The sequence below is a fragment of the Henckelia pumila genome, chromosome 4 (assembly GCF_033568475.1).
Source record: "Henckelia pumila isolate YLH828 chromosome 4, ASM3356847v2, whole genome shotgun sequence".
Classification (NCBI taxonomy): domain Eukaryota; kingdom Viridiplantae; phylum Streptophyta; class Magnoliopsida; order Lamiales; family Gesneriaceae; genus Henckelia; species Henckelia pumila.
Window position 1 is genome coordinate 125327966 of NC_133123.1, and position 27166 is coordinate 125355131.

Here is a 27166-nt window from a genome sequence, read left to right on the forward strand (position 1 = left end):
ACAATCTGCAGTCCAGACAAAAGGCGCATTCTTCTGAGTTAGCTAGGTAATTGGCTTGGCAATAGACGAGAAACCCTCGATGAATCGGCGATAATAACCAGCTAAACCCATGAAGCTTCGGATCTCAGGTACTGATGTCGGTCTAGGCCAATTCATAACCGCTTCAATCTTGCTGGGATCGACAGAAATCCCATCTCCAGAAATGATATGACCGAGAAAGACAACTCGATTTAACCAGAATTCACACTTAGACAACTTGGCAAACAACTGATCAACTCGCAAAATCTGCAGTACGATCCTCAAGTGCTCTGCATGGTCAGTACGGTTCTTCGAGTAGATAAGAATATCATCGATAAAGATAATGATGAACTCATCTAAATAACGCTGAAAGATACGGTTCATCAAACCCATAAAAACCGCTGGAGCATTAGTCAAACCGAATGGCATGACTATAAACTCAAAATGACCATACCTCGTTCTGAATGCGGTCTTAGGAACATCTTCCTCTCGCACTATCAGCTGATGATAGCCTGACCTCAGATCAATCTTCGAATAGACAGAAGAACCCTGCAGCTGATCAAAAAGGTCATCTATTCGGGGTAAAGGATACCTGTTCTTAACTTTAGCCTGATTCAACTGACGGTAGTCGATACAAAGCCGCATAGAACCATCCTTCTTCCGAACAAATAGAACAGGAGCACCCCAAGGCGATACACTAGGTCTGATGTATCCCTTGGCAATCAAATCTTCAAGTTGCTCCTTCAACTCTCTCAGTTCAATAGGTGCCATACGATAAGGAGCTTTGGAAATAGGTTGAGTACCTGGCACCAAATCGATGCTGAATTCGATCTCTCGAATAGGTGGCAATCCAGGAACATCTTCCGGAAACACATCAGCAAAATCTATAACCACTGGTAAGTCAACCAAAGTTGGGCTAGATTTCAGTACATCAACTGCATAAACTAAAAATCCTTCTGCACCTCTCTGTAGCAAACGAGTCATAGATAACACTGAAATCAAAGGAATTCTAGATCGAGAACCCTTACCAAAGAATTTCCACTCGTCTACCATTTCAGGTCTGAATCTGACAACCTTCAGAAAACAATCAACTGTTGCCCTGTACTTGGTCAAAGCATCTATACCGACAATACAATCAAAATCTGACAGCCCAAGCACAATACAGTCGAATTCTAACAAATTCCCCTCAAAACAAAGTTCACAGTTCCTGACTAGTCTGACAGAAACAATTCCTCCACCCAATGATGAAGTAACAGCTACTAAAGTAGGCAACAACTCAGTAGGCAAGGCATGCAATAACACAAATTTTTCAGAGATAAAGGAATGGGAAGCACCTGTATCTATCAAAACATGAGCAGAATAACCGAAAATCGAACAGTTACCTGCTATAACATCGTCAGGTGCTGCCTGAGCCTGATCCTCTGTCAAAGCAAAGACTCATGCCTACTGTCTCGGAGGCTGGTTCGCATTAGAGTTACCTCCCTATCTGTTCTGCGGCTGGGGCTGGAAGGAGTGCACTGCAGAAGACTGCCTCTCGGGTTGAGCTGCAGGTTGAGATGAACTTCCACTCTGAGCTCTATCTCTGTTATGCTGAGGGCACACCTTAGAGAAGTGTCCCGGTTGCTGACAGGTGTTACAATTACCAAAGACTCCCACACACTGATCTGGTGAGTATCTTACCCCACACTTGCTGCAGTACATGGCTGGAGATCCAGAACTCTGTCCTGAACCGAATTGCTTGGAACCACTGGAACTAGAAGAACTGTTCCCCTGCCTCTTGAACTGTTTACCTCTTGCTTTGTACTGATCCTTTCTGTTTCCCCCACTTTTTCCACCTTCATACCTTTGCTGCTGGTTCTGATGCTGAGGTGGCTGATTCTGATACTGAGATGGTGGGTTCTGATACTGCCTCTGTTGCTGAGGTGCTACCTGGTTACTTCTTTGCCTCCACAAGCCTGCTTCTGCTCCCTTTGCGTGATTCATGGCATCCGCAAAGTTGTTAGGCCTGTTGGTGTTTACCAACGTGAATACGTCGGGGTTCAAACCATTGATGAACTGATCTGCCTTAGCTTCTTCATCTCTGGCAATTAGCAGTGCAAAACGCAACAGACTATCAAACTTAGCCACGTACTCTTCAATGTTCAGATTCCCTTGCCTCAGATTGGCAAACTCTGCTCCCTTATCTTTGCGATACGAGATAGGGAAAAAACGCTTATAAAATTTAGATTTAGAAAGAGTCCAAGTAACTTCCGTACCTCTACTCTCCATTGCTTTCTTTGTCATGATCCACCAGCTCTTAGCAACCCCACGTAGCTGATGAATGACTAACCTGATTCTGCGGTCATTTGTGTAATCAATGGAATCGAACAGCTGATCGATATCATCCAACCAACTCTCACAGTCAACTGGATTTTCTGAACCCATCAATAACGGCGGATTGAATGACTGAAACCTCTTCAGCAAGGTTTCCATAGGCGTTGCTGAAGCATCCAACTGATCACCTTCAGTGCTAGCTTGCTCAGTCGCAGGGATAACTGGCGGTGTGTTTCTGTTTATCACTCGACGAGGACCCATCTGAATAACAAAGGTTAGAGCACAAGATATCTCAATCGCTACAACCGGTGCCCCTTTACAACCGCTCAAAAAAACCGGATACCAGCCGATAACATAAGCAGTTATATCTCAAGTAGATCATGCTTTATAAAAGTAAATCACATAACCATGTAATTCAAATAATTCTCAACAATAAAGCATGCTTGCATGGAATTAATTATACAGCTAAAATAATTCAAACACATGCAAGGAGCCAATACACACAGACTCGATCTACCCCGCTCACTCTAGTTCAACCAAGAATCTTATCGCTCTCATACCACTTAATGTGAAACCTCGTTTCTAATCAACTAATATCGGACAACAATCGATAAGTAAACAAGAAACCAAGATTAGAAGCAACCAATTATATATATTTTTTTAAAGAAGGCTCGCGTGCCCGCACTGACATCAGCGCGCCCGCGCCTAAGCTTCGCTAAAACCAGCGCGCCCGCGCAGATGCTGCGCAAAAACTAGCGCGCCCGCTCTCTAAGTAAGAGCGCCTGCGCCCTTACCTCGCAAAGAGGCCGCGCGCCCGTGCCGTCCTCTCGCCCAGAAAAGTTAAGGCACCGAAATAAACTCAACAAAACCTAAACACTTGCATTAAAAGTATTTGACATGCCAATAACAATACAAGTAAGGTTTAGGGAAGAGAAACATTCAATTCAGTAGTACCTACATCGTTTCTTGCTTACAAAACAAATACGAGAAGTTCGAATGACTAAACATGTTCGCAAAACATAACTAGGTTGACATGATGATTCGACTTCTAAACGAGTCTCACTTCTATCCCTTGCTCTTGAAGCTAACCAGGTCTATGCTGACTTGATCCTGCCCTTCCTGTTGCCAAGTACACATACAAAACAAAGCAACAGCCGGATAAACCGGTGAGAATGATAATCCCAGTAAAAGCAACATATAAAGTAATACAACAATAACCATGCTTTCAAGACAACAACACAATCAATAACAACGTAATGAAATGCATGTCTTTAAACCGGGATATCAAATCTGATAAACGAAGGATTGCTGCTGTGCTTTTGGGATCCCGAGGATGAGATCATGTGACGACTCACCGACTCTCCCAATCGAGGTGATGCCACATATCTCACTCCTCTAAACTTTGAGCAACCATAATGAGTATGCTAGCACTAGGCGATACGACTACGACCTAGGCCACTGAATCATAGTTCCCAAACGTCCAAACAAAAAAGGCGATTCTGCCCGCTGAATCAATGTAGGCTCAAGATGAATGCATAACAGAAACATAAAACATAAGCCACATAGTCAAAAGCAAAATCAATCAACAAGACACAAGTTCCTCATGCTAGAACAAGTGTAGATGCAATATGTGATTTGAAAGGGAAACTCGAGAACCAAATGTCCCGAATATGCTATCCCGCTACGATGACTGCTTTTACCTTTCAATGTCGTAGATCCAACTCCGAACAAGCTACAACAAAAAGATTGTATCAACAACTATACAACCTAAACAACAAACAACGGTTCAATGAAATCTCTTTACCGTTCTTCGTCCAACTCTAAACGAACAATGCTGCTAACACAGGGCTCGGCATACTCCAACGAATCTGTACGAATACAAGAGTTGATCAACAACCATGATCACTCACAAGCCAAAGCTTCAATCAATACAAAAATGGTTCGAAATCTCCAAAACTCAAACCAACGGCATAACGGCTATAAACTGAACAAACCGGAAACGCAGACAGCAGTTCAATACCGATATAACCTCATATCAATGCCCAAAACAACAATAACAAAGCAAACCCATCAATCTCAAAATCCACATTTTCGAAAATGGCTTCCAAAAATCATAACAAATCCGAACGTCGCTCTAATTCAAAACCGACAGATAATAAACGATCAGAACTCTGTCTAGAACAACATACTCGAATCTCAAACGATTTTAACAACATCCAAAAACTAGAATGTATCCGATCGTAGAAGAACTTACGATAGAACGAAGCTCTCGCAGCCGTGATCGCTAAACTGCCTTCAGAAATAATTTCCAACGGACGGATCGAGCTCGGACTGGATTTTGAAAGCTTGAAAGCCTAAGGAGGCGTCTTCAATGGTGGAGAACCGATGGAGGAGATGAAGATAATGCAAAGGAGACTAAGCCAAATCCTTTCTAAGTGTAGATAATATAACAATTCCACTATTTGCATTTTAGTCCCTGAAAAATCCAATTTTTGCAAAATAGACCCTGATCAAAATCGAGTCGGCTCGTGAACTCTGTAATCTCTGATTAACTCAAATAAACTCATTTAAGATAAAAATGGGGCGTTACAATCTTAGTCCAAGACTTTACGCTCTGATACCACCTGTTGAGGGGACCTCGGATTTCATCCTTAAATTAAATCCTTGATATTTATAATCTTGGAATTTACATCTTAAATTCCATAAATATCAATTGCAAATATTTTTAATCTTTTAATTTAAGTATTTCGGATATTAAAATCTTAAAATCCAAAAATCCTCAAATTAAATATTTTTGACCCGAAATTAAAATCTCTAATTTCCATAAATTCTTAAATTCATATTTTCTCTATTATTTGGAATTTAAATCTTAAATCATGTCATTAAGAACTTAATATTTTTGGGTCTTACAGGTGGTGAAAAGTTATCTTCACTTTCATTCTCACTATCATTGTCCAACTGTATTTCCTGAAATAGATCTGATATTTGATGAGAATTAGGTGTAATGTCAGTAGTTAAATCTTCATCGAATATAACATGGACTGATTCTTCAACATTTAGAGTTCTTTTGTTGAAAACCCTGTAAGCTTTGCTAATATAAGAGTATTCAAGAAATATACCCTCATCTGACTTTGCATCAAATGCAGTCAGATGACCTTTACCCTTGTTGTGGATGTAACATTTACTCCCAAAAATCTTGAAGTATGATACATTAGGTTGTCTGCCATTCCAGATCTCATATGGGGTTTTAAAGAATTTCTTGCATATCATTGATCTGTTCTGAGTGTAGCAAGCAGTGTTCACAGCTTCTGCCTAAAATCTTTGAGAGATTTTGGAATCGGCTAACATGGTTCTCGCAGCTTCTTTAAGAGTACGATTTCTCCTTTCTGCAACACCATTTTGTTGTGGTGTTCTAGATGCAGAGAATTCATGTTTGATTTCATAATGCTCTAAAAATGAAGATAAAGTTAGATTGACAAATTCAATTCCCCTGTCACTTCTGATTTTGTCAATCTTACTTGATTTTTCGTTAAAAAGTCTTTTAAAAATTTTGATCGGTTGAGAAGTGGTTTGGTCTTTTGATTTTAAAAAAATGACCCAGGTAAAGCGTGAGTAGTCATCAATGATGACAGAGTATACCTTATTCCCCCTAAACTTGTTACTGGAATTTGACTAAATAAGTCCATGTGCAATAGTTCCAAGCATCGGGAAGATGAGTTATAACCCTTGTTTTTAAAACCTAGCTTGCTTTCCAAATTGACAAGCTGAGCAAACTTTGTCTTTGGAAAAATCAATTTTAGGCATGCCTGTTACTAGCTCGAGCTTACTCAGATTGGAAATTGACTTGAAGTTGAGGTGATTCAGTCGCTTGTGCCAAATCCAGTTGCGCTTAGAGTTGGAAGCTACGAGGCAAACTGGTTTGCTAGACTGAATATTCCAGCATACTTTATATGTGTTTCCACATCTGTTTCCTGTCAAAATAATGTTACCAGAGGAATCTTTAACAATGCAAGTTAGATTTTGGAATTCAACAGAGTGCCCATAGTCACACATTTTACTAATGCTGATTAAGTTATATTTCAAAGTCTCAACTAATAAAATATCTTAAATGATTATGTTGTCGTGGATAATCTAACCCTTACCCACGGTCTTACCCTGTGATTTGTCACCAAAAGTGATAGTTGGACCATGACATTTAATGAGTTCAGACAATATTTTATCATTTCCAGTCATGTGTCTTGAACATCCACTGTCTAAGTACCATGATTCATCCACCTTTTCTCTGGTACCTGTTACCTGCATTCACAAGGTTGAATAACTTTTGGTACCCATATCTATTTGGGTCCACGAAGGATTAATCCTTTAGGAACCCAAACCTGGAATACTTTAACCAGTTTACAAGTTTTTGTGTTCCTATAGGTGCTTACTAAGTTAGATGCTCTAGAGGGTGGAGTGTGATGTGCTTGTGAAACCATGTGTTTTTTTCCCTTTCCTATATCCTTTAATTGTTGATATCGCTTCTGAACTGGAAGTTGATTATGATAATGACCTCGGGTTCCTCTTATAGGATTAGGTTGATGTGTGTTATCCATTCAAGACTTTTAGCAACTTCAACTTTAGTTTCCTGAGGATTGAATCCAATACCAAATCTTTTCCTGTTCATCTGCTCTATTTGCTGTCAAGTCATAAAGATGAGTTTATCATCTTCATTTACCCTAACTGCTCAGACAAAGTTTATAAACTTACCTTTTCACATATTCAGTTTGGGTTGAGTACTTGTTTCGTCAATTCTTTTACCAAACCCTAGACCAGTTTTGTCATTCAAGGGTCTTTGTAATTCATGCATTTCTGTCAACAAGCTCGAAGATTTATTCCATGATCTTACTAATTCGTACATGCTTTGTTTTTCTGTTGAAGATTCATGATTTTGATCTTGAGTTGTTCATTCTCAGTTCGGAGCACAACAATCTCTGTTTCAAGACAATTTATCTCAACTGATGGTTCCCAGGTGGGTTCAGTTGAGGCATCTTGCAGATTCTTTTGCTTGGTTTTGACTTCATCGAATGCTAAGGACAGTTAATGATACTCATTTGTCATATCATGAAGTGCTTTGATCAGTTCCTCTCTGGTAAATTCCTCAGAGCTGAAATCAAATACATGTTCACTAGTGGATGGAAGTTCACGATCATTTGCCATGAGACACTTGACCTCTTCTTGATCATCACTGGAACTGGAGGAATAGTTGGATTCCTCTGAATCACTATCTATTTCTGCCCACTTGGCTTTGCTATCCTTTGCAACCAGTGCTTCATGTTTTTGTCTCAAAGTGTGTCTGTCATCCCTTGAACTTCTCCTTTTTGTCAAAGTTCTTCGATTTGGGACAATCAACAATAAAGTGTCATGTTTTCCCACAGTTGAAGCAACTTCTTGGTTCTTCGACTGCATCTTTCTTTTGGAAGTTTCTTTTGTAGTACCCTTCCTGGTTTCTTCTGATGAACTTGCCGAACGTTTTCACAAATAAGGACATGGCATCACTGCTCAGTTGTTCTACTGATTTTTCTAATTGAGCTGGTGACTCTATCTTCACTGCAGTCAAGGCCTTGGTCAGTTGAGAGGTAGACTGATCTTCCTCTCAAGTTTGCAACTCAAATTCATAGGCCTTCAAATCTGCAAATAGATCATGCAGCTCTAGTTTGTTCAAGTCCTTTGATTCTCTCAAAGCCATTGTCTTCACATCCCATTCTTTGGGAAGGCCTCGAATAAATTTGAGAATGACTTCCCTATTGGGATATGTCTTTTCCAATCCATTAAGCTCAATAACAATGATGCTGACTCTCTCATCAAATTATGTCATTGATTCACCAGGTTTCATCCTGATGTTGTCAAATTTTTGAGTAGCAACAGACAGTTTGTTTTCTTTGGTCTGTTCATTTCCTTCACAGAGTTGAATCAATTTTTCCCAAATTTCTTTCCCGGTTTTGCATGTCTTGATTTAGCTGAAATTATTCTTGTCAAGAGTTTTATATAAGATATCTTTATCCACGTTGTCAAGATTTGCTTTCTTTTTGTCTTCAACAGTCCATTCAATTCTTGGTTTATCAATGTACTGTGGACCACCTCCAGAAATAGATATAGCAGTATTGATCTTGGTGATTGCAAGAGGTCCATCAGTGATGACAAACCACATTTCATCATCTAGTGCTGATAGATGTGCTTGCATACAAATTTTCCAATCATCAAAGTCTTCTTTTAAGAACATAGGAATTTTGCTAAATGAAGTCATTTTGGTACAGTGTTTTAAGAATAAGATAACAACCTGTCTCTGACGTCACTTGTTAGGATCGATTGAAAGTCTAGAGGGGGGGGGGTGAATATATTTTCAAATATTTTAGTAGGAAATATTGAACTCGATCGGTTTAGTGATTGAGTTCGAGGGTTATCTTAATGCCAGATGTAGTTTGACAAAAAAAATATGTGCGAAAATATGTCAAACTGCATATTCAAAACACTGAGTGAATATCAATTTAGGATATATGGTGATGGTGAGTATACTGAAATGGTACGAGCAATTGTTTATGGATGTTCGGAGATTTCAAACACTCCTACGTCACCCCTTCTTCTGCCTCCGAAGGATTTCACTAGAAGACTTTGAATTTTACAAGCAATTTGCAAAACTCCGATCCAGTTTAGGACTTAGACACTGCCTAAACAAGAACTCCTAGTATAACACTTCAGTTTCAGTACTAGACTGATAAGTGAATAGAAGAATAAAACTCAAAATTCTTAGCACAAAAATGATCCTACAATGATGAGAATAACACTTCAGCGTTTATGCTTCGAGTTCCTTGATCAAATCTTGAGCGTATGAAGCTTTTAGTATTCTTGCAAGAATGACAGAGTTTTCAGAACATCAGTGGCTCCTGAGATTGATCAAGATCTCTATTTATACCCTTTGGATTGCCAACGGTCATAAATTCAAATTGCCCTTCAGATAGGATTTAAATTATTCCCGTTGGATTTGTCACTATCATCAACGATTTCTGGAGCCGAAATTCCCTTAGTATCGCGGCACTACCTTCTGCAGAGATGTCAGAGTACGGATGATCTTATCCAGAAGTGGCACGGTAGTGTAAACTGCTGTGGGTAGACTGATGCATTCAGTTTGGCATGGGTAAACTGATGGATTCATTTTAGCGAGGCAAACTGCATCCTTTAGCCAGTTGAGTGCGGTTGTTGATGATGACGCAGTTTAGTTCCGAATATCAGTTTAGCGCTTTAGTTGCTAAATTAGTTTGGCTCTCTTTTAGACTTTGTAAATACCAAAACTAAATTTCCCAACACTCGCTAAACTGAATCCATCAGTTTACCTCTGCCAAACTGACTGCATCAGTCTATCCACAACAGTTTACTACCTTGCCATTTCTGGATAAGATCATTCGTACTCTGACAACTCTGTAGAAGGTAGTACCGCGATACTAAGGGAATGTCGGCTCCAGAATTCGTTGATGATAGTGACAAATCCAACGGGAATAATTTAAATCCTATCTGAAGGACAATTCGAATTTATGACCGTTGGCAATCCAAAGGGTATAAATAGAGATCTTGATCAATCACAGGAGCACTCTCACGTTCTAAAAGCTCTGCCATTTTTTGCAAAAATAAAGCTTTATACGCTCAAGATTTGATCAAGGAACTCAAAGCACAAATGCCCAAGTGTTATTCAAACGACCAAGTGTTATTCTGATCATTGTAGGATCATTTTTGTGCTTAGGATTTCGAGTTGTATTCATTATGTTCTATTATCAGTCTAGGACTGAAACTGAAGTGTTGTACTAGGAGTTCTTGTTTAGGCAGTGTCTAAGTCTTAAACTGGATCGGGGTTTTGAAAATTGCTTGTAAAATTCAAAGTCTTCTAGTGAAATCCTTTCGAGGTGGAAGAAGGGGTGACGTAGGAGTGTTTAAAATCTCCGAACATCCATAAACAATTGCTTGTACTATTTCAGTTTACTCACCTTCACCACACACCCTAAATTGATATTCACTCAGTGTTTTAAATCTGCAGTTTGACATATTTCCGTACATATTTTGTTTGTCAAACTACATCTGACATTAATATAATCCTCGAACTCAATCACTAAACCGATCGAGTTTAATATTTCCTACTAAACTGCTTGAAAGTATATTCACCCCCTCTAGACTTTCAATCGATCCTAACAAGTGGTATCAAAGAGGTTCTTATCTTATTCTTACACACTATACCAAAATGACTTCGTTTAGCAAAATTCCTATGTTCTCAAAAGAAGACTTTGATGATTGGAAGATTCGTATGCAAGCACATCTATCAGCACTAGATGATGACATATGGTTTGTCATCACTAATGGACCTCTTGCAATCACCAAGATCAATACTGCTATAGCTCTTTCTGGTGGTGGTCCACGGTACATTGATAAACCAAGAATTGAATGGACTGCTGAAGACAAAAAGAAGGCAAATATTGACAATGTGGCTAAAGATATCTTGTATACAACTCTTGACAAGAATACTTTCAGCAAGACCAAGACATGCAAAACCGGGAAAGAAATTCGGGAGAAATTGATTCAACTCTGTGAAGGAAATGAACAGATCAAAGAAAACAAGCTGTCTGTTGCTACTCAAAAATTTGACAACATCAGGATGAAACCTGGTGAATCAATGACAGAATTTGATGAGAGAGTAAGTAGCATTGTTATTGAGCTTAATGGATTGGGAAAGACATATCCCAACAGGGAAGTCATTCTCAAAGTTATTTGAGGTCTTCCCAAATAATGGGACGTGAAGACAATGGCTATGAGAGAATCGAAGGACTTGAACAAACTGGAGTTGCACGATCTATTTGCAGATTTGAAGGCCTATGAATTTGAGTTGCAAACTCGAGAGGAAGATCAGTGAAACGACCAAAATTTCTAAAATAACATATGCGAATATTTTTTTTTATATCCTAAGTGAAATAAATGTACATACATGCCCATACATATATGCACAACAATAAACAGATTTAAAAATAACTTAAATAAAATGCAATATTTTATACTTAAATATCTGAGTCAAACTTAAATAAAATACGGTCAAAACCATTAACTTAAAAGTTTGCATGCAATAAATTACTTAATAAAAATAGTATTAAAATTTGCCACTGAAAAGACTTAAAAGAAATAAATAAATAACAGAGTTTAAAATTCTAAAAAAATATTCATAATGACTCAAACGACGGCTGCGGGGGATCACTGCCTGTCTGCTCATACGTCCTCGCCGCCGGTAGGTACTACATCTTCCTCTACGTACTCACCTGCACTATATAAGTGTAGTGATCCTAGAGACCCAACATGCTAACATAACAAGGATTTAAAATAATTTAAATCACTGAAGTACTAATACATAACATATACATGAATGAGCATGCTTAAAAATCGTGAATCATAACTTAAAATCTTGCTTAAACTTGATCTTAAATATAATCATATAATACATAAATAAACATTGTTGAGCATAACATTTTTCTAACATCGCATGGTCATATCCATAGTGTAACCTTAAACTTAAATGGTTCGACTGATCAGTCTCTTAAAACCAACGTACGCGGCGGTGACGAATCACCTCTTGCTGGTAGTAAACTACCCTTAAATTGACAGTAAACTGCCCTTAACATGTGGGGGCTTGCCCCCTTAAATTGTCACACTACTTCAACTTTCAACATAAAATTATTTTCTTGCTCAACCTTAAACATTAAATCATGCCATAAAATTATTTCATGAATGCATGTACTTAAATAAAAATGTGTGTCCTTCATATATATTTAATTTAATTTTTATACTAACATATAAATACTAAAATAACTTTCATGCATAAAATAATTAAATATATAATTAGGACACATGCAATTTCTCATGGTTTGTACTGAACTGCTGGCCCTAACACTCAAGCTCATTTTCTTAAATTTTGGCCCATTAACACTGAGACTGGCCCATTAACATACTTAAGCCTATTAACACATTTCTAAGCCCAACAAATCAATTAAAGCCCATTAGCACATACTTGGCCCAATAACAACTTAATCTGGCCCAATGGGCCCAAAAGCCCAAAGACTGGCCCAATAACTTCCATGGGCTCCCAAGCCCATAAAAATTATCGGGCTAACTTAATTAAATTTAATTAAGCCCAAAAATGATTAAATTTAACCCAAAATAATTAAATGGAGCCCAATTAACTTTTGGGATTTAATTAGGCCCATTTAACATTTAATTAAACTTAAAACTTAAAAATAAAAATACCCGAGACCAACTAACTTGACCCGGACCCGGACCCAACTAACATAACCCATGACCCACTGACTTGACCCGGACCACCAAACCCAACCCGAACCCATCACTGAAACCCTAACCCGAACCCTACTTCCCTTTTCATGCGGCCGCGAGCAACAGCCCTTCTAGGGCTGCTGCCGCCCAGCTCCGGCCGCCCCTGGCCGGAGCTCTGCCGCCCAAACGTGGCCCACGTCTGGGCAGTCCTAACCTGACCAAGGCCCCGACCCCATGCAGCCCACGCACATAGCACCGAACCCCCTTCCATCAAACCCTAAACCTGCGCCCCCAAGCCCGATCCTACACCAGCACCTACCTGGGCTCGTTTGGCTCGAACCACTTGAGCCACTCGAGTCCAGACCACCCTCACACGACTTAGGGACCCCTGACCAGCAGCTATACTACCATGGAGGGAGAACAACGTGAGCTTGAATGAAGAAAGCACATGAACGAGCATCAAGAACAAAACCGTCTCATTTTTTTGAAAATCTATGAACAAATCGATGCATACACAACACACACATAATAATCACTGATATAGTGCGAAAAAGAGGAAGAAAACATGCCTTTCACTGATAAAAATAATAGAAGGGATAGACGGTGACGAATCCGGGACGACGACGATGACTAACTTTGAAGCTTCAAAACTTGGCTATGGATTCCTTGCTGCCGTGCGCCTATGGAGAGGTGAGGGAGAAGAGTGGAGGCGGCTAGGTTGAGAGAATGAGGGAGTGAGCGTGTGTTTGGGGGGTTTTGGGCGATGGATTGGGGAGTAGATTAGGTAGATAATGATCTCAATAATTAATTAGGAGATAAATACCAATATAAAAAGATTTTCTAGCTTAATAAAATACTAGCTAACTAATAAAATAAATAAATCCCAAAATAATGGATTTAGGGAATTTTAAGGATAATAAAAAGTCATTATAATGGCTTAATTTGGATAAAACGGACTCCTAAAATTATTTAAAAATCAAATATTGATAATTTTGAGGAATAAAAACTCAAAATAATATTTTCGGGCTCCAAAAAGGCTCATAAAATAATTTGGGTAGAAAGTTGTCATCTCGTCCGTCCACGGTCCCGTCAACGCGATAAAATAATACAATTACCATAAATCATGAAAATCTCTAATTATGGGTTAAATGCTTGAAAATCATTTAAATCATGCACAAATAATTCACATAAATATTTAACCCATAATCTAAAATTTTAAATAAATAAATTCTCTAATTATTCATGCGAATTTACGTATTAAAAACACCGGGTGTTACAATTCTCCCCCCCTTAAATTGGATTTCGTCCTCGAAATTAAAGTACTGACCCGAACAACTCCGGGTAACGAGTCCTCATGTCTGCCTCGGTCTCCCAAGTAGCTTCCTTCTCCGAGTGATTCAGCCACTGGACTCTGACCATCGGTATGACCCGCGTCCTAAGTCTCCGCTCATCCCTAGCCAAGATCCGCACTGGCTTCTCCTCATATACTAGATCAGGTGGCAACAGCAAGGGCTCGTAATTCAACACATGCGACGGGTTAGAGACATATCTCCGAAGCATGGATACATGGAAGACATTGTGCACTGCCGCAAGCCCTGGTGGTAAGGCCAAACGGTAGGCCAATATGCCAACTCTCTCCAAGATCTCAAAAGGTCCAATATACCTCGGATTAAGCTTACCTCTCCGGCCAAATCGTACCACTCCCTTCATAGGTGACACTCTCAGAAACACGTGATCACCTACTGCGAACTCCAAATCTCGTCGTCGAGTATCTGCATAACTCTTCTGACGACTCTCAGCAGTCCTCATGCGATCCCGAATCTGAGTCACAATATCTGCAGTCTGCTGTACAATCTCGGGACCCAATAGAATTCTCTCTCCAACCTCATCCCAATGAATAGGAGATCTGCATCTCCTCCCATATAAAGTTGCATAAGGAGCCATACCTATAGACGCCTGAAAGCTGTTGTTATAGGTAAACTCCACTAGTGGCAATCTCGTCTCCCATGAGCCCTGAAAATCGATGACACAGGCTCTCAGTAAGTCCTCAAGAATCTGTATCACCCTCTCAGACTGACCATCTGTCAGGGGATGAAAAGCTGTGCTGAACAGTAGTCGAGTCCCCAATGCTGTATGTAGACTCTTCCAGAACACAGACGTAAATCTCGGATCTCTGTCTGACACAATCGACACTGGTATGCCATGCAGTCTAACAATCTCCTTGATGTAAAGCTCCGCATACTGTGTCAATGAGTAAGTAGTCCTCACTGGCAAGAAATGTGCTGACTTGGTGAGTCTATCCACGATCACCCAAATAGCCGTGCAACCTCTAGAACTCCTCGGTAAACCCACTACAAAGTCCATCGTAATGTTCTCCCATTTTCATTCCGGAATAGGAAGAGGTCTAAGAAGTCCTGCTGGACGCTGATGCTCTGCCTTGACCTGCTGACAAGTCAAGCACTCTGACACAACTCTCCCGATGTCTCTCTTCATCCCGGGCCACCAATACAATAGCTTTAAATCTCGGTACATCTTCGTACTTCCGGGGTGAATGGAGTACGGAGATGTGTGAGCCTCTGCTAAAATCTCAGCTCTCAACTTTTAAGGCCCGAAAATATTAAATTATTAATTATGAGATTTGAGAATTAAATTTCATATTATGGGCTAATATTGATTTGAGAAGTTATGGAAATGATAGATTTAATTTCCGAACCGAAAATATTTAATTTGAGAATGTACGGATTTTGAGAATTAAATTCCGAGAATTCTTAAATTAAAAGAATAAATATTTTATTTGAATATTTATGGAATTTGAGATTAAATTCCATATTTCGGAAATTAAAGAAGATGTATTTTGAAGATGAAACCCGATCAGGGGTTGATTGGAGAATATCGAAGATTCGAGGGCTAAAGTGCAAAAGGCCGGGATTATTGATTTAATCCAAATTTATTTAATTTTAATCCGAGTATATTTAATTTGGGAATAGTTAGAGTTTCGATTGTAATTCTAATATCCTTAAATTATTTTGGATTGAAATTGAATTAAAACGAAGGCCGAGAACCGAATTGCAATTATTGAAGACTTGAGGGACTAAATTGCAATTTATGCAATACATATCTGATTTTAAGTTATTATTCATATTGATACGTGTATTTCTTCAGAAATGTTTGAGAATTCAGAACAGAGTCTCGAAACCTTTCCATTTCTTTGAATTCGATTTCTTCAAATCGCCGTAACTTTTGCGTCGGTTGTCCGATTTCGATTCCGAAAGATGTTCTGGAATCCTTGTGACGAGGCCTTCGATTTTATGTAAGTATTTAATCCTTTCGGAATGTTTTTAAGATCGATATATGGCAGAGATCAGATTATGCATTTAAGTTTGTGTTCTTGAGTTCGTATGCCGTTCGATATCGAAGTTGGATTGAAGAATGATGATCGTTTGTAATTGCTATGATATGACAGCATATATTTCGAAATCTATAACTGCTTAGATGATGGTTTATGATGATATATTGCTGGTGTATGATGAATATGATGTTAGTAGAATTCGATATCGTTTCGGTTACCGATTTTATACCGTTATGCCGTTGGTTCAAGACTTTGATCATGTTTGAGTTTATAATGCTTGAGCTGAGTTAGATATGAGTTGGTTGCTGATATATGCAGCATGTTTACACTTCATATCAGATTATACTTGCATGTTTCGAGTTCGAGAAGCTACAATTCGAATCGGTCAAGAATTGAGCAAAGTTCATAACTCGTTTTGCCTTGAAGTTTGAGTTATGATTGAGCTGATTTTTATGTGAGTTGTAGCTGATATAAATAGCTTGATATGATATGTTTCAGATCGTAAATAAGAGATTCGGACTCAAGATTTTAGCATTTGAGAAACGAGATCGAATAGCTCAAGGTTGAAGTTATGCTACCTTGAAGATTGGATGATGAACTTGAGCAAGTTTGATGGCTATTATTTGATGAAGGTTGTACAGATTTGAAGCAACTACGACTCAATGAAACGAAAGGTATAATGACGACATCGCGAGTCAGGGACTGTGAAACTCAAGAACGACTATTCTTGAGTTATCCCGAACAAACCACATACTTGTTTAAGTATTTGTTCTTGAGGTAGAACTTATGTTATTGTCGATCCATCACAGGTAGTGGATCTTTATTGCTTTTGATATGATTGTATATTTAATTGATTCTATGCCAAGGTTGCGGTTAACCTTATTTTCTAGCCCGGAATGGCTACGATAGATGGATATCCATGTCAAGATCGGATACGAATCTTGATGGCAATGAAGTGATAAGAATCAATTCTTGAGTTAGCGCGCTATATAAATTGAGTCTTGATTTGAAGTTTGAGTCGATATATGCGTTATCTTTACTCTATTCTTGAGTTGATATGTTTAGAGTTGATATGAATTTATTTAACGCATTTATATGTCGATTATACTGAGAATGATTTCTTATCGGAGTTTATCCAGCTGTTGTTTTGTTTTGTATGTGTGCATCACAACAGATGAGGCAGGAGCTGGTCTGAGATGACATTGACAGCTTGGGAGCGAGACTTAGCACGTGAGGACTCGGGTTTATAGCTGAACGAATATGTATTAGAATACATCAAACCTAGTAGAAGACTTGAGACTTGAAGCTCACTTATGACTTTAGTGTAACTTATGATTTAATGCCTTTTACGTTATTTGTTTGATGTAAGAATCGCATGATTAGATGCTCAAGTTGTTGTAAATGATTATATGCATGTTCCTAGATATTGTAGCATGTTTTTGATCGATTTGTATTGAGGTTATTTGAGATGGATCCAAGTTTTGACAGCAAAAATCAGCAGCAGATTTCGCGCAAAAGATGGCTCGCTCGATCGGGTAAAAGTTACCGATCGAGCGAGGCCTGTTTTTCAGGGGCACTGAATTCGATTTTATTGCTCGCTCGATCGGTAGCTTTAGACCAATCGAGCGAGACCAAAAATGTGCAGACCCGAGACTTTTGTATTTTTCTCGCTCGATCGGTTGACTTTGCCCGATCGAGCGAGGCTCTGGATTTTTTTTAAAAAAAAAAATTTCTGCTCTTGATTTATTATTCTTTAATTGTTTGCTTAATTGTTTAATTAATCATTAGCTTCCCTAAAACGAGATTAGCAACCCGAGGTCCCCACAACAGGTGGTATCAGAGCGTAGGTTCTGGACTGAGATAGAAGCTGAGCGGGGTAGAGTGAGTCATATGCATTTATAGTATTGCATGATTATGCAGTATTTGATTCGATGATTTAATAAATTGCATGTACTCTTGATCTACCTTTGAAATTTAATTGATTAATTTACTGATTTGTAAATTTTCGAATTCTTATCGATGTTATTATAAAAATTTCCCCGGGTGATGTAAGCACCCAGAATCGAAGAGAACATTGTTCTTTGGGTGACGTAAGCACCCCAGACTGACAGAGTTGTATGGACAGACTGAACAGAATGGTATGGTCAGATTGAACAGAACTGTATTATTGCTCAGCTGAATGAAATATCTCTGATTGAACAGAACAGAACAGAATATCAGCGAATGAATAGATGTATTGCAGGTAGAAGTTGTTCTGAAGAACTTGATCAATCGTTTAGATACCTGAAAGATACTGATGAATGATGTATTAGATTGACTTTCTACCAACTTCGAAACCTAGCAATCAGCTGATGAATTTTGATGAAGAAATGATGAAAGAACAGAGGTATATTAATTTGTTGGTAAGTGCATAGAACATGATTTTTGTTTATAGTTCTTTGCCACAACAGATAGAAATGATGAGAAGGAAAAAAAAAACATATACCTTTTAGAAGCTGAATATTTTGAGTATTGAAGAATGTTTTGTTAGATTTTCAAGCTTAGTATAATTCTTTGAATTGGAGATGATGAAAAAGCTCAAGATTGAGTTGTTTAATTATGGCTTGAATTCGAAGAATATGTTTGAATCAATGTTGATGACTGAAACATGTTATGAAAGACATAGTCTTGTTTAATAGAACTGAAACTGAATGATGAAGCAAAAGGACTGAAAGTGTAAAGATGCTACGGTGTGTAAGAAAAACACATTTTTAGCTACAATTTCTATTCCAGAAGTATACAGAGAATCAGAATGAAATTGCATCTGAGAATGAAATTTCAGGTAACAGATATATTTTATTTTGACCTGTCTATTATTGGTGCAATAGATTCATGATAGCTGAAAGCTTATTATATGATCACCTCTGTATCAGAAAAGAGATTGTGTGAATTGAACTGAAGAATGGAACTATTGCTTCGATGAACTGAAACAGAAGATGATTTATTTCGTATTGAAATATCTGTTTATATTGAATGATAGATGATGATGCAATAATCGAATACAGATTAGTAGAAGAATTGATAATAAGAAGCGATTAAATTAGATCAGTAAGAACATAATGTGCAATTGAATATGATGATATAGAATTTTGAATTAAGATTCCGTGATTTCGGGTTGATATATGATGTTTGATTACAGAAATATTCCGAAATCAGTATATTCGATGCATTAGATATGTTTAAGATCTAAATCAGCAGTGATAAGTATGCCAATGAATAGAGATTACGGAAATGTTCCAGTAATATTTTGACTTTAGTTTCAGTTGTGAACTGGAATTCTATAGTGAATTGATGAATTTATAAATTATCGACTTGATGAGATTATGAACTGAATTTTGATTTTGAGGTTTAGAAGATAGACGATGATATGAAAATCAGTTACAGATGAGTCTTTTCTTTGATCATGCTGAATCGAATTACATCAACTGGAGATATAATCCTTGAAATGATTGAATATTGATTGGCTCTCATGGCACATTGCTTTCGTTTAGAGCCTGTGTTGATTCACTCATTTTGAGTTTTGCGATGCAAGTGAGTTGTTTTCACTCTGCAGAGTTTGTTATCCAGAAGATTTGATTTTTGGATGACCTTGATTGAGGGATTTTCTCAATCTTGATTTATTTCTTTTGATTTTGAGAATTATTGATCCTTTGATGATATTTCAGCGTATGTTAAGATTTTTGACTCATAACTGATAGAAGAATTTGAATTTGATTCCTGAATTTTTGGGATTAGATGATATGAATTGTTTGTATTTAGAGATAGAAATGAGGAATGTAATAGACATCCGATGAATTGATTTTAAATTTCTGTGTATTCTGGTTTAAATATTCAGATGAATATATGACCAATCAGAATGATTTTTGATTGAAAGCAATCCAGAACTGTTTAGAAGATGAAAGAAACACAGAAATTAAACTGAAACGATGAGAATTCAGTACAGAATGCCATATAGAGATATGAATTGAAGCCTCAGATCAAAATGAATGAATTCTATTATGATTGATTATTTGATTGTGCCTGATATTTCCGAAAAGAGATATCAGAATTTGAAGAAATGCACAACAATGAATTCAATATTCATTCGATAATTGTTTTATCAGACGATAAAGCAAATAGAAGTAACAGAATTAGTACGTTTTCGAAGTTAAACGTACAGAGAGTTTCCGATGAATTTGAAAATCGTTGACCAGATGAGTTCAGTGATAGTTTAGAAACTCCAGAATTGTTACGAGATTGTGATTTGAAAGAATATTTTGCGAAACTACCAAGATAAAATAGTTTATGTGAAGTAAACAGGTGGTAGTTATGAATAGATTTATTGAAATTACTGTCTACGATAATTTGTCTGTATGATCAACTCACTGAATTGTGATTAGATTTGTTGTAAGACGAACAGTAAGCCAAGAAATAATGTTTTAGATTTAAACATTGGGTTTACTATTACATTGTAATACAGATGATTCAAAGATTTTGAGTACTTGTTGAGGTAAAGGCACAATATGTTATCCTTGAATTGGAAGAATAATCAGAGAAGATGAATTGAATTTCGAGAATGAATTTTATCTGACATGATACCGATTATCAACACTCTGATTACTAGATAGTCCGAATAGACTAATCAGATTTGTAGAATACACTATATGAGATGTGAATAACAGCTATCTATTCAGATCTGTGAAGAAGATAGATATGATGAAAGTAAAGGAATGATTAAAATCTATTGTCAGGATTAAGACTTTTGATTTATTCGACAGATGTGGCATCGATTGATTGATTGATGTTCTGAGAGTTGGTTATATGTGATTACATTATACCATTTTTCGATTGATGGATTATCTGACTTGATTTTCCAGATTTTGAGACTATTCTCAGAACTTTAATACCTAATTCGGTATTATTTGACTTGATTTGTTGCCACTTGATGATTATACTTCCTGTAACAGCTAATGAGTCGATTTTGAGATAATGTTATGATGAAAAAAAATCAGATTTCTTTGTGTTGGAATGATACTACTGAAGTATATGATATCAGATTAGACATGATTTGTTGACAGCAGATCAGATTTGATTTGAGGAACACAAGGATGATGAATATGAATCTGTATGGAATGAAAGCAGAGAAGATGAACCAGAATTAGAATTAGTAATTGAATGATAGATATAACTTTTGAAGCTGAAACTGACTTGTTAAGCGTAAAAGTTATTCCTGAACATCATTCAATTCAGAATAGAGAAAGAACATAGTTTAATTTACAGATTCAGAATGTGACGATGAATAATGATTTTGAAGCGATGAATTGAAGAACAGTGTAGCCTTGATTTATGTTCTATACTCTGTATAGAATGATATAGAGAAAGAATCAAGTCGTCACCAAAGCTGAATTGCATTGAATGACATATCAGACGGAATTGATGCACTACAACAAAAAAGCTAATAGACAAGGGTGAAAAACCGTTGTTAAAGGGGTGGTTGAAACCGATGTTAAATGTCATGTTGTTAAAAGTGCTGTAAAAGACAACGGTGAAACACCGTTGTTATTTTGAGCCTACGACAACGGTGAAAAACCGTTGTCGTCCGATTGAAAACCGTTGTCGTTTGCTCAAAGGACAACGGTTAAAAACTGTTGTCTTTTGACTGCACTTTTAACATGACTTTTAACATCGGTTTTAAATATGTAATAGACAACGTTTTTCCACCCTTGACTTTTTTTAAATATAAAACAAAAAAAAATAATATATAATTTTTCAATATTATAAATTACATAAATTTGAAAATAAATTTTAATATACAATTTTTTAGTATTATAAATGTCTCAATTCCAAATTTGAATCCTAATTTCATGCACAACTAGAAAATAAAAATATGTTGCATCTTGATAAACTTGAAACTCCCTTTAACGTACTTCATCTTCTTGTCCTAATTGGCGCCTACGTTTCTTCTGCTGCTGCGTCTCTCTCGATCTGCTACACCAAGAAACTGTAAGTCTGAGCATTAGCCATGTGTTCTTCCCTTGCTTCTGAACCTATTCATTTCTCAAGATAGACAACTTGTTCAACCGTAGTTTCTCATCATGGTTTTCAGAATCTGATCTGGTAAATACAAACTTACAGAAAACAAGTCTTCCAATCTAATCAGGTACGGGATTAAAAATTTATTTTTATGGAGCAAGGAAGTTTTCACATGATGGGTAGATTCGACAAGGCAAAGGATGTGTAATCAGATTAAATTTGTTAAAAAAAATTAAATTAAATTAATTTATCAGACAAGCAAACACTAATAAACAGGAATCTAGCCTTTCATCCTTTCACTCGGGAGAACATGGAAGCACTAACCGGATTAAATCACGAGGAATATCAGCAGCAATTCTGGAAAAGAGAAACTAGCATAAATTACCCAATATGATCAATACCAATTTAGAGTTTAGCTCTCACAGAGGCAGAGAGGGAAAAATAATAAATTATATTTTGCTTACCCTTTTAGCACTCACAGAGGCAGAGAGGGAAAAATAATAAATTATATTTTGCTTACCCTTTTAGCATTGATTTTGTCCTGTGTGCCAATGTTAATCACATACGTGACAGTAAATGTAATTTAAAATTCCGAAGTGAAAATATATTATCCAAAAAACTTAAAGATGCAAAGAGAAGCAGATTGCATACGTATGGCTTTTACAAGTAAAGTTCCTGGTCCTATCTTCTCTTCTTTTTCTTCAAGGACCTTCACCACGCATGAAATGAAAGTTATTCCTCAAGAAAAATCAAAAGAAAGGCTTGCTATAAGTGCAGAAAAACTTTAAAAGGTGCTCCTACTTGATAGAGAGGCCTCTCGGGTTCTTTCCTATGTTGCTTACGAAGGTCAATGACATCAGGAGTTTCCACACCAGTAGGAGTACACAAGCTGATACCATTAAAAAGGGAACACAAGCTTTCCTAACATCAACCATGAAACTATCATCAGCTATTCTAAAATATTCATATCCGAGGGATAACGTGGAACAAAGGGCAAAAGCAAAGATCTCACCTGGAAAGGCTGTCCACAGATTGAATGCCATCTTCCAATTCCTCTTCCTCCATCTGTTCTTCCTCTTCCTCTTCTTCTTCCTCCTCCTCCTCCAAATCCCCCCAATGTTTGGTCTTATCTACGGGTTCCTCCTGAAATACAATCGGTGAGATAGAAAGAGAGGAGACAGATGACATGCGAGGGAGGAAAAGGGGAGGGAGAGTAATAAAAATTTAAACTAAGCATGGAATAATGTTAATATATTTTCATATTTTACCTCATAATTGGGCATATCTTGTAACAAAACACCAAAAACATATCGATATAGAGGCTGCCCATACTAATTTAGATTTGGAGTGATCCAATGACTTTAAACCCTCACAAAAATAATGGCGTAAACTCTCACAATAAAATATAAGATAATCTCATGACTTCAACAGTCTTATAGTGTTTTTGCACAATAGATCATAAAAATGGTATACGTGTAAAAATTCATAAAAAAAGCCATAGCATGAGATAATTGCCTTAAATCCTAGCTTTACACTAATTTGAACAATTCCGCCGCACTACAAAAAAGTTTTGAAGAATTGTGAAAAACTGACCATCAAATGTTTAGAAATAAATAAATTAACATAGCATAAACATATTTTCCATGAGTTAAAAATAGAGAATGATATGGAGAAATGCTTTTTAAATAAGCAAAGTTAATTCAAAATATTTAAATTTTTTAATATGAAAAACAATCAAAGTTGTGAAAACAAATGAAAAAGTATCAATACACCAACCCGCACATTGAGATGTGTATTTGTGTTTTAATATATATAAACTAGAATACAAATCGTTAAGAATGAAAATAACTCCAGAAACAAGAGCAAAGCATATAAATTCGTATGAAAGAACAATCATATAAATTTCATTTTCGATTCAATTATTCAAATCAGTTAGAACATGTTGTGAATGCTATTAAACTCAATGAGTTGCGTTCCTTATTTTATACTCGAAGGTAATTCTAATTAATCATTCACCTTGCCGGCGCTACCCCATAAAACATGAGCCTCTTGAAAATTAAAACAAGATGCTCAGCCCCTGCACCTAGGCACATGTCTTGGGCTTTTAAAAATATTGACCAGAGTATTAGCACAGTTCAATGCATGTTCGACAATGGACTCAAAACTAATTCATTATTTTTCCGGATCTATTTTCTTCTAATAGGTAAGAAGAGGTTGCCAAAAAGTTCTCAATAATGGTCTTCCAGACTATTCACAAAGCATCAATCTAGAAGGATATGTTGAAAATTCTGCCAGCCTTTTCAATAATGGTTTTGTCCATGGGAATTCTCAAAATCAATAAGTGTGCAAGTATTTCTATAATTATTACGATTACTATGTGCACTGGTTACCTTTATGATACATGCTTTTATAAAAGCTTCTAGTCTATACCTTTTCAGGGTGCCTCCCACCCCCATTCCTGATACTTGGAGGTAACCTTTTGGTAACAGCCGGACAAATGTTTCCTATGGTTGTTCTTGGTGTAACCTTCGGCTTCCAATATTTGTTTCCTCCGAATTTCCTTGGCATTTTAAATCCCTTCGGTAGTTCGGTTGCCATGCATGACCTTCAAGGATTTAAAATCACTTCCCAGAATCCCATGGCCATCACCTATGCCAAAAAATAAGTATGCAAGTATTTCTTTCTCAACCTAAAGTCGATGATAAAATAAGAAACCAACACAAGAAACGGCCGTGTTCTTCGAAAGAATCAAGACATCCGAGGCCTAGTTTCATTAAAAATATATATACATACTCGTGATTTGGCAAGGATCCTATACCCAAATCTTAATGTTTGAGTTGGAAGAAGCTATATAAACTCATGGAAAGAAAGCACAGAATTCAGAAAACAAAGATAATGAATAAAAGATATTTTTAAAAAAAGAAAGCTAGCAAGCAAGACTAGTTTCAACCCTGATTAACATTTCCAAAAAATCAAGAGATCCGTGTCCAAAAAAAAAAGAAAGCAAGCACAGAATCCCGAAAGGACACATTGGATAAAATTCATTACTATTCATTTCTTCTCTAAATGGCTCGTAACTGGTGTAATTTCAAAGCTAACTCAAAGATCTACCACTTAGTTTAAATATAATCATCGAATTATAGCTAGATTAATACCAAATTAGCCTTCAATTTACTGTCATGACATTATTTAAACACTGAATTTTAGACTTAACCAGTTCCACAAAAATTAGCATATCTCTATTGTCTTAAATTCAAATCGAGCGATTCTAGATTAGTTTCAAATCTATCAAACAGATCTATATTTTTTATTTTTACACCACAACCAAATTAAGGACGAGTTAATACCAGATCTAATCGTAAGACACTGCTGATACATGAGTTCGAACTAGAATTCAATTATGTACCAATTTCTTTGCCCAAGAAAAAGTCATAAAATATTAAAGTTCTTGCTCTTTCTTTTCTCCTAAACTGAAGTTTATATAAATCTAGAAAAGATTCAAAAGTATCACGATATATTGTCTCTATTCCTATCTAAAATAATATCATCCCAACACACAAAAGATTAAAAAAGATTTAGAAATGACCCATCAACATTCTGCGACAACATTGGACGAGTCATACAGCGAACATGAGAAACTTAGGAGGAAGAAGAAGCAGGAAGTTCCATTCTTATCGATTAATTTTTGATGTTCTTCTGATCAGCCGGGGGTTGCGTCCATAAAAGAATTCATCCTCCTAGCATAAGCAAAAACAAAACCGATCACTTGTGGTTTGAAAAAATCAAACAGGGATGAGAAAATGAGGGTTCGATCATCAAAATGGGACCTGGATATTGGCTCATCTCCTCCGTCGGTATATCGTTGCGGCGGCGGCTCTGTGGTGGTCCATCTATGCGTCGACGGCGTTGATGAATGATTCAGGGAACAAGATCATATTCTCTAGTTCTGCCGATTTAGGGCATATTGTGATTCGGGAGATTGCATGAACAAGAGATTTAGATTAAAGTGAAGTGTTTGATGGATTCGGGGAAAAAACTTTGGGAAACGTAGCAACCGAGCTGGAACAAGCCTAAAAACATTCAAGAACGAAACTGGAACAAGCAGGATCTGAACTGGTAGCTGTTCAATAAACTCTGCACTCAACTTGAAATAGATACAAGAACTCGGGATATTGTTAATGTCCTCCAGAGACAAGAAAACAGACAACTTTGTTAAACTCGAACAAAAAAACCATCCCAAAACTTGAAATAACAAATGTCAATGAGCATATGTAGTTACATTACCAGAGTGTTATCTTATTTCATTTTCAGAAACCCCAACAGCAAAAGGCAAACCACAATTAATTGAATCCAAAAGAAAATTGGCAAAGAAAAGATGAAAAATTAACAAGACATACGCACAATCAATTGAGAACATGAAATAAACCGTAGAAATATTATCGGAATACCTGAAACTTAGTGAACGACTAAGAGAAAAAAAGGGAGCTCGATGCCCCTGGAAAATGATAACTTCGCGTGCGCAGGGAAGAAACAAAGTCCGGGAAAATGATAAAGTTTCTGTCGAATCCCATCATAATCTCGAAATGAAGCAACTCAACCTGAAATCCAAGAAGAAGTTATCGGAATTCGCAAATCGAATATCGCATTTTCTGTTCGCGATAAGGTTTCGATCATGCAGTTCTTTACCACTGAAGCTCGATTCAAGCCATGGTTGAGGTCATCTATGGCTGGGCTACATGTCACATACACCGTTGCCCCTTTTCAGACGAAGATGTTGGCGAAATCGGGATGGGGCTAGGGTTTGAGCTTTTACCAAAAAAAAAAAAAAGAAAAAACATGTATTACACAAATATTTATTTAAAAAAACGTATCTCCCTCAAAAAAATAAAGAATAAAAAAATAAATAATTTAAATACAACGGTTTTTAAAAACCGTTGTCTATGAGCGGTTTTTTTACACCAAAGACATCGGTTTTAAAAAACTGATGTCTTTGACCCTAAAAATTAGCTAATAGACAACGGTTTTTGGAAAACCGTTGTCTTTAGTTTTAAAAATCCGCTCATAAACAACGGTTTTACGAAAAACCGTTGTCTTTTAGGAAAA

The 27166-nt window shown here is 37.0% G+C and overlaps 1 protein-coding gene across 12 annotated transcripts; it reads right to left on the reverse strand.

Moving 5' to 3' along the window:
• Window positions 1-21788: 21788 nt before the first annotated feature.
• Window positions 21789-26882, reverse strand: LOC140865606 (uncharacterized). 12 transcript variants are annotated; one of them, XR_012144652.1, is made up of 9 exons: window positions 26750-26882; window positions 26512-26661; window positions 25891-26202; window positions 24494-25800; window positions 23076-23206; window positions 22865-22984; window positions 22715-22772; window positions 22388-22420; window positions 21789-22015 (listed from the first exon to the last, which is right to left on the reverse strand). XR_012144652.1 is itself a non-coding variant. In XM_073270289.1 (8 exons), the coding sequence occupies exons 4-7, from the start codon at window positions 24659-24661 to the stop codon at window positions 22745-22747; spliced, it is 447 nt and encodes a 148-aa protein (XP_073126390.1). In that variant the 5' UTR covers window positions 24662-25800; window positions 25891-26202; window positions 26512-26661; window positions 26750-26882; the 3' UTR covers window positions 21789-22015; window positions 22715-22744. The 12 variants fall into 12 exon arrangements, 2 of the variants coding, with proteins under 2 accessions (XP_073126390.1, XP_073126389.1); XR_012144650.1 differs by having other exon boundaries at window positions 21789-22031; XR_012144647.1 differs by having other exon boundaries at window positions 21789-22077.
• Window positions 26883-27166: the final 284 nt, after the last annotated feature.